The sequence below is a fragment of the Loa loa genome, assembly GCF_000183805.2.
Source record: "Loa loa unplaced genomic scaffold supercont3.257, whole genome shotgun sequence".
Lineage (NCBI taxonomy): Eukaryota > Metazoa > Nematoda > Chromadorea > Rhabditida > Onchocercidae > Loa > Loa loa.
The window spans coordinates 29,683-38,613 of NW_018108437.1; the positions used below are offsets into that span (position 1 = coordinate 29,683).

General features: G+C 26.4%; 3 protein-coding genes across 3 annotated transcripts; all 3 read right to left on the reverse strand.

Annotated features, from left to right (window-relative positions):
- Positions 1 to 96: 96 nt before the first annotated feature.
- LOAG_09751 (hypothetical protein) lies at positions 97 to 941 on the reverse strand (the record flags this gene model as incomplete). The annotated part of the gene is made up of 2 exons (XM_003145279.1): positions 97 to 396; positions 768 to 941. 2 exons carry the CDS (start codon positions 939 to 941, stop codon positions 97 to 99), a joined length of 474 nt encoding a protein of 157 aa, XP_003145327.1.
- Positions 942 to 2,277: 1,336 nt separating this feature from the next.
- LOAG_09752 (hypothetical protein) lies at positions 2,278 to 4,709 on the reverse strand (the record flags this gene model as incomplete). Its single annotated transcript, XM_003145280.1, has 4 exons — positions 2,278 to 2,467; positions 3,076 to 3,228; positions 4,080 to 4,231; positions 4,506 to 4,709. 4 exons carry the CDS (start codon positions 4,707 to 4,709, stop codon positions 2,278 to 2,280), a joined length of 699 nt encoding a protein of 232 aa, XP_003145328.1.
- Positions 4,710 to 5,111: 402 nt separating this feature from the next.
- LOAG_09754 (hypothetical protein) lies at positions 5,112 to 7,677 on the reverse strand (the record flags this gene model as incomplete). The annotated part of the gene is made up of 6 exons (XM_003145281.1): positions 5,112 to 5,234; positions 5,604 to 5,843; positions 6,161 to 6,277; positions 6,671 to 6,797; positions 6,977 to 7,174; positions 7,505 to 7,677. 6 exons carry the CDS (start codon positions 7,675 to 7,677, stop codon positions 5,112 to 5,114), a joined length of 978 nt encoding a protein of 325 aa, XP_003145329.1.
- Between the last annotated feature and the right edge of the window lie 1,254 nt (positions 7,678 to 8,931).

Here is an 8,931-nt window from a genome sequence, read left to right on the forward strand (position 1 = left end):
GGAAGGAATGTTAACATTTAAAAAAATTTTAAAATTACTTGTGAAGAAGAGTGAAAGACAAATGATAGATGCATAATTGGCCATCCAAAATTTAATTTATTTTTCTTCTGTTTCCATTCTTTCTTTCTCTTCAAATGAAATTTCAGATTTCTTTTGGTTTTTTCTCATTTCATAAAGATATCCTAAATTGATCACATCAGCACGTGATGGACAATCATTATAAGGATTGGTATTACAACAACATACAATCAATGGTATAGCCGTTATTATATCACGTGTATCCGTGTAAAAGCATTTCTTAGCAAACCCATTTTTTAGATAATTTGAGCATAATGCCAAGTATGGATATTTTTTCAATAATGTTTGATCAATATCTGATATGCAACCAGCTGGAAGCTAAAGCAATATGTCATATTAAAGGATGAAATCAAAGTTACAATAAACAGCTTATTTGCAAAGTTTATTCCAATAGTTCATGTGATGAAATTATAACTAAAAAGTTTTGAATTTCAGGACATTTGGATAAGTGAGGCTTACTGTAGCTCACTGATATTATCAAGAAATAAATTCAACATAAGCAGAGTTTCTATAATGGGTTTACAATAGGGAAATTGCAGTCATTTTTGGACCAAAGATAAACTTAAAAGTTGGTATTAGTTATTGAAATAATTGGAACAATTAATTTTGTGACCAGTTCAACGATCATAATTTGCCTTATACTGCTAACGACATAATTCTGTGTTTCATTTGTAATTTGCACAACTTACATTACTGGGTATAATACGTGGATCAGTAACCGTAGCATATCGGATCTGATAGCAACCCATCGGTGATTTACACCTAGCCAAATTCCTATCAGGCTGAATGCAAAAGTTTTGCTCCTGTCGATATGTTTGTTCATTTATCATCCATACTGAATCTATTGGTACCAATTTACGCATAAATATGCTCTGAATCTTTTTCTTCTTATTACACGGAACATTCCCATCTATAATGATGACAGTGGACATCTTTCTTTTGGGGTCAACAATAATCAAGATTTATATTCTCGTCATAAACACATCCAGTTATTCCGTTTGGACAAAATTCGTCCATCTTTCTCAGTTTTTGACATTTTTTAATAATTTTATTTCCAAGTATTGAAATGATACTATTTTATCAAATTTGATCTTCATATTGTTTAACAAAAATTGGAAAAAAGAAATGTTCGATTAACATTACATACTTGTTGTTGGAAGATTATCAGTTAATCCTTCTACTATATTTTAGTAAATTTGATTATCCCAAGAAAAAAAAGGAAACTACAGCTTTTGCAGCAACAAAATACTCGAGATTGAAATGATGTGCAAACATATGGTCCATTTTCGCTGGAAATTTTAATACAAATGTCACTAATTTCTGGATGTGTTGTAATTTTCACCTAAAACATTACATCGACCTGCACAAATTGTTTGTAAAGAAATGATATAAATATAAATGATTTTAAAGAAATATATGGAAGATCAAAAGGCCAAAAAAATAGAATTGTCTAATTTTAGAGAGGATATTTAAATAAAGAACAATTGAGAATATAAAAAACTGAATAGTTTAATGACAGTAATTTTGATAAGCCCAAACAAAATAATTTTGACTTTCAAATTTTGAAAAGTCAGAAATTAAAATATTATGGATTTTTAGCAAGATACAAAAAAGTCATAGAGAATTATAGAAAATTAAAAAAAAAAAAAAGGAACAAGGTAAAATGATATATACTTCACCACTGATCCAATGAGATACAAGTTCTGTCCCATGTTTTTCAACTTCCAATTGATCATAACACCAAAAGGTCTCATCTGTTTGCAAGTAAAAACATCGTATTAAACAAAAATGCATTATATTATATAAATTGGAAATGAAATAACTGGAAGCTGTTTAACATCCTATGGATAATTACTACCATTTTTCTCCGATTTTTCTTTTTTTTTTTTGGCTTTCTCTGAACATATGATAATCAGGTCTTCCTATAATAACCGGAATCCATATTCATTCCTTCATCATTTTATTAAATATCAATTATCGTTGAATTTCTATTATGGCTTAATCATTTCATAATAATTCAAAAATTTCTGCAACAACATTAAAATAAAATCAGGTTTTAGTATTAATTTGTTCTACACTAATCGAATTTTAGTGATGATTTTTTTTTTTTTTGTAATTTCTCGATCACTCAACAGTTGCATCATTCTTCTTTTTTTCATTACCATTTAAAATGAAAAATTTAATCGGAAAAATGGAAATTCAATTATTACTTGATGGTTTTGTGATATTGTTCATTAAAAATTTGCTTATGCCAGTGGGTGCGGAATTTACCGTTTCCGTTATCAAATTTATATGATAACATGAAGGTAATTTTGATTTTTCACTAACTGCTTTTGCTTTTTGCGCTATTTCCTCTCCTAATTTAACATCACAAGTTGTTTCACTCATTCTGAAAAAAATTACTTGATTGTTTTGGTTATCCTTATTGCTTTATGTTATCATTGAACACTATCGCATCAATATTATCATTATTCATTTAGTATTGCATTATCACCCACTTAGTTAATAACATGATCAGCTATCAAATATTATCATTTGTGCTCACTTGCAGAATGTAATAAACTTTTTGCTTATTCATAAACTAATTAATCCATTCACACTAATTCGAAATGCACTTGTAATCATACAACATAAAAATGTCATCCTTAATTCAATTAAACAAAGATACCGACGCTAGTTAATTTATTATCCATTTCTTAGAAAAATAAACAAAATTCCAAAATTTTTTGTGAAAACTTTAAAACCTATTGAAAACCATAATTTTCAAAAAAAAAAAATGCTCACATAATTCAGAATTCTATCATTAAACATATTAAAAATTGCGTCCACCTACTTCAATTATTTAATTCTCTAGTGCGATTAGTTAATCAGTTTACCATTCTATTATTGGTCACTCCATATTCATTCCTTATCCTCTTTTTATGGATAATATTTTCAAGTTAAGAATTTATATTTATTAAACGGATCAAATTATCGAAAAACAGGAAACTGAAAAACCTTGTTGGTGAAGCTTCTCCGGAACAAGTGCACATATATATAAGTCTACCTATTAAAGTATCTTCTCGTTTGTATATTCCATCTTTGCAACGAATTGGTATGTTTACACGTATTTTTGCTTCAATAAATTGACAGCCAAGTTGTTCATAAGCACTAGAAAAAAAAAAAAAAAAAGAAAAACCCCAAATTATATATATCTCTATTCAATTTCTGAAATAGTTCTCTTTTTTTCTTACAAATAAACTTAAAATATTAAACATTTGCTATTATTTATTGATTTATTATCAGGAATGAATTAATCGAAATTACTGGTAAATGAATTTTACTCAATTATTGGTAATTTACTCAATTGTAAATGAATTAATTGAATAATTAGTTAAAAACGAATGGATGAATGAAACTGTAAGAAGCTTAATGAAGTAGTAACATGACTGATAAATAAACAATACATCCTTAAAATGATAAAGAAATGTTGAAATATTGAAACATATTCCTTGTTTTCAAATTTTTAGATAAAAATGAAGTGATGCAATGTGAAGATTGACTAAAATCCAATATATGAAGCATTAATATCAAGCAAAAGTATAACTTAATGTATTCCTTTGGATTAAATTGCTAATAGCAAAAGTAAACATCCTAAATTAAATTATTTTAGATTTTTTTTCACGCTAATTAATAATTTCATGTTTTTTATTTGTTAATTTTCTACCGATTCAATTCAATCTTATTGTTTTATAAGCCCGAAAATGACGGAAAGATGTATAAATTTTTTCTGACTTTATTATTTGTTTTGTTTTTTTATTTTTTTTTGTCATTTCAATACAATTAGTTTTTAAAATAGACCAGAATAAACAAGACAGGCCTAGTTATCTCATTTACATTTCGGCCTAGTTATTCCATTTACAGTTAAACTTTTTAACTTTAATCTTTTTGTATTAATGAAAATATTGTTGCAATAATAAAAACAAAAATAATATAAGCTATGAATTATTGCGCCCACTAACTTATAATCATCTTTACGTGGTAAATACATGTTGGCATTCATATGTAAGTTGACAACTTTTCCAAGTACAAAATCATAATGTACCGCACAATATTTTTTCTCCCTTGATAGGAAGACAAAGCGAAATGATGACCATTGGGCACATAATGGACTCTGAATTCATAGAAACAGAATTATCCTAAATTTCGATCACAAAATTATTGAAAAGAAATGGATTGTTCTTTTTTTCTTTTTAATTTCATTTATTAAAGCAATTTGCATGCAATTGAATTACAATTACAGGTAAAAAGTTGAGAAGAAAAACGGGCAAAAATTAATTTTATATTTTTCCTATCAATTGATACACTTCTACGATTTTTGTTACAATAAGTTCTTTTTTTTCGTTACGAGAAATTTTAATTTAAATTATTAAAGTGGAAAAACTAACCTTCATATAAATAGGTAATGAATAGAAGGCACGATATGAATTCATATCATGATTACACAAATGGCTACCCTCACAACAACATTCTACTGTCATGTCCTCTACCGGCAGTGTTTTTTGTGTTGGACAAATTAAATCACGAATTTGACAGTAATGATAACCATTTTCAGTTTCTCGTGCCATCGTACAACCCGATGCAATATTCATTTCTATCGTCCTAAAAATCAATTTATCATTTTCCCATTTTTATATAATTAAAGTTCAAATTGTAATTATTTAATTACTGATCTTATATGTGATTTGATTGTGCCATTACAATTTTCATCTTTGCTACAATCTCTGCTGTTTGCTTAATAATTTGATCAGAAAAGTGTAATTATCAGATAGGTATGAAAAAAAATTACTATCAATAAAAATGAAAAGTATACTGCTACTTAAATTTTAAGGCAATAAATTTGAAAAAAAAGGCAGTTCAAATTTAATTACTGATTACTTGAATATTTTAATTGCATTTATAAGGCTTTTGTTCCGCTGAAAAAATAGAAATTATAATTTTGAATGGATTTGACTTTTTTGTTTTGTCTTATTAAACAATTTGAAAATTGATAATTACATTTGATAATCTTCACCAATCCCTTTCTTGTAATAATAAATGGACTGACATGAGCGAACATTAGTAGGAAATGCCTTATCTATTAAACGTTCTTCCCTCAAAGTTTCATTCATCTTCAGCTAAAAAAGAAAAACTTAAATGTAATTGAAATGAGCAAAAAGTAAAGTTATTATTTCAAATTCAAAATTTTTTCAAATCCTTTATTTAGTACAAAACAGATTATAAATGAAATTTAATAATCAATATTATATTTAAATAAAAACTTTCTGACATCATAAGTAACATTTAAATAATAAGAATGCTCATTTCATCGTAATATATCATTTGGTGGAGATAATGAACAAACAACAAAAAGCATCTAAATATGATACATATTTTATGATAAACATTAATCAATCACTAATAAAATTTTTACATTTCATTTCATGAAACAGTCCAGAAGATCAAAAAATTTAATTTTAAATTTCAAATTCATTTTGGTCTTTTACCGTTCCAATAGCACAAACAATTTTTGGTTTATTGTGGTAGTTACGGTATACTGAATTTTCGCCAAATTCATATTCTGCCAATTTATCCGGTTGATCAAGAAATTCTTTTGCTAAAGATATCGATTTGCCTGGATCAACCTTATAATCATCCTCTAATGAGCCACAAATCTCAAAATTTTCGTCGCAACAACACAACTGATAATAAAAGTCAGGTGTTGTTAATGTTACACATTCAGAAAACTGAAAAAAAAAGTGGGAATCTTTCATCAGCAAATTCAAATTAAATTGACAAATTAAACAAATTAAATTTGCTCATTTTGTTTTATTTTCTTATTATCGTTCTGATAATAAGCATGAAAATAAGTGATGATAAAGTTAAATTTAGTAATAAAGTGAACAATATTTTAACAGAAAGAGTTGAAATTAATTTAGTCATCTGAGGATAAATTTAAATGATTAAGTTATTTCATTAGCAATAATTTAGAACTACTCTTTTGCATGCAATGAATAAATTCAAACATTTTTTGATTTTAGTTATTTAAAATAAATTTACTTACATTTAAATATTTTTCTGAATCACTTTCAATCTCTACGATTTTTCTCGGTCTGCAGGATCGTTTATTTTTTAATGCTAAATGATCGATTGGGAAAAACTGATAATCTTGCTCTGGAAACTATAATTAACAAAGGTCATGATCAAAACGATAAAACAAACAGATCGTTGACCTTTGCAATATGACAGGAATGATGTTAACTATAAAATGAATGATTCAGATAGTTTTGTTACACCAAATAGTACTATTTCTAAAAGCTTTTAAGCCTATTTTTCAATTTGCATCTAAAGAGTTTTTTAAGTAAGCTTAATTTGGCAACGCTATACATTATAAGAATATCAAAATTGACGAATTTAATAATAACATCAGATACGTCATGAAGTTTTAATTAACTGAACATTTAAGGGCAAATTTGTTCAACAAACCAATACAATCATACACAGTAAAATAAATTATGATTGTGTTATCAAAATTCAAAAATAATTTCGTAATTAAATATAAAATGTAACATACATAATTTTTAACAAGATCTGATGCTTCAAATTGTGCCAAATCAGACATATGAAATAATCCAACCTTGAAATGCGGAATAAAACCTGCTTTTCCTTCAATAACCGCAACGCATGAATCACCAACATAGCTCTAAGATTTTAATATTATTCTAAATGTAGAAATGTTTGCAAAACTTATTACTGTAATTTTAAATGCTCATTATAGTACAAACAATTGTTTTTTCTTCTTAATTAGACCATTTGATTAATTCTTCCATTTAGCATATTTATATAAAATAATTGAAAGGATAAAAAAAAAATCATCAACCTCATCGATACAATTTGTACGAATATTAACAATATTGTTAATTTTTTTGGTGATATTATCTGCCGACGATAATCTGCTAATAATCGATAATATAACCTACTGGTTATATAATTTATGGCACCATTTTCATCACCTACTTCCCAATCACCTTTGTGACAAAAAAATATTGTATCAACATGGCGCAATATTTTCTTTTCACTGTAATTAATTTGATGCAAATTCTTTTTTTCTCTACAAAATGTCGTAAATAATGAATTATAGCTTATAGCTTATAATAGTTAATAATGTATAATAAGTTATGTTTGGTAAATTCTAATCATATTCATTATTATACTTTACGATAATGAAACAAACAGATTTTTAATTACGCTTAATGAAAGTAAATTCAATTCAATATATCAAATTGATTGCGAAAGTTTTAAAAAATGATTACGTAATACTGATAAAGAGAAAAAAAAAGGTATAGATGGATAATGAATTACCAATTCACTGGTTTAATTTTAAACAATAATTTATCAATTGACTTACTTAAAATCATTCAGTGTATGGTCCAAAATAATCGGAAATCTTTCATTATCATAAGTGATGCCGTAAAATTGAGTAATATTTTTTAAATGATGACAAGTTCGTAATAAATGTTCAACATTGCCCGATTCGCCATGATTATTCGAACCATAATTCACTACTGTACTAAAATCCATTGCAAACCAATAGTAGCAAAATTCCTGTGCTGTAAATTATATTTCTTTACAATATTTTTATTAAAAGATATACTATCTAAAAGTTAGACATTGCTGATTAATAATAATTATATTAAATTAATGAAGAAAGGAAAAAAAATTTATAATTTTATTCTCATAATTTCATACCAGTATAACGTGATTGGTTGAATAGTTCGATGCACGAAACATTTTTTCCATTTTCTCCTAAACAATCAATTTATTTTGAATTTAAAGAAATGTTGAATGTTACATCGATAAAATTAAACTTGAAGCAAATTTACATAATATTCATATCTAAGCTTTTTAGGAATTACATTGATTGTTATGATAAAGCAATTATTAATTTGGAATAAACTAATTAAATATTTTATCACATTTCATAATCATCAATGACAATAAATTATAACAATAGGCTATCGTATCCTAAATTACGTGATAATATAAATGAAAATAACTGTTTCATTGTAATTGCATTGTTCTAATAATCAGTTAGCTAGTTGACTAATGAGCTAATCAGCAATCAATTGGTAATTACAGTAAATGAAACAGTGCTTGGGCGAGGTCTAACCCAAAACAATTGACAATGTTCATGGCTTTAAATAAAAGGCTATTCCACATAAAAAAGAAAGAAAAAAAAGAATATTCTGATAACTTCATATATTCTCCCACAACAATGTCAGATAAAAAAGTTTTAACTAAAATGATAAGTAAATGTTCAATGATTAGTGATATTATGACGTTTGACTCTGGAAATGAAAATTGAAATTACAGAAGTTAAATCATCTAAAAATGAAATCTTTGAAAATTTTAAAAGTTGAAATTTAGCTTAAACGGACGTTGTGTTTCAAAACCAATCGTTGCTGTAGTGAGACCAAATATAATTAAAAATAGACGAAAGATGGAAATAGAATATATTATATCAGGAGAAAGCCTTTTAATGGCTTCAACGTAAGCAACCATTCAACCTTATGTATACCCTTCAATAAACCTTTTTTTCGAAACAAGAATAAAATCAGACATGGAAATTTATACCCATTGCTAATTTTGCATAGTTTTGCATTAAGACAATCAGTTTCGGATGTTGTATTAATTTAAAATGATTGTACTTACAATGATCAAAACAAACTTTTGGTGTATATGACCGATGTTTAACACTAAATTAATAGCGTCGTTATTATTTGTGATGCTGTAATTAAATGAAAGATTTCTAACGGAAATAATTCAAATGAATTA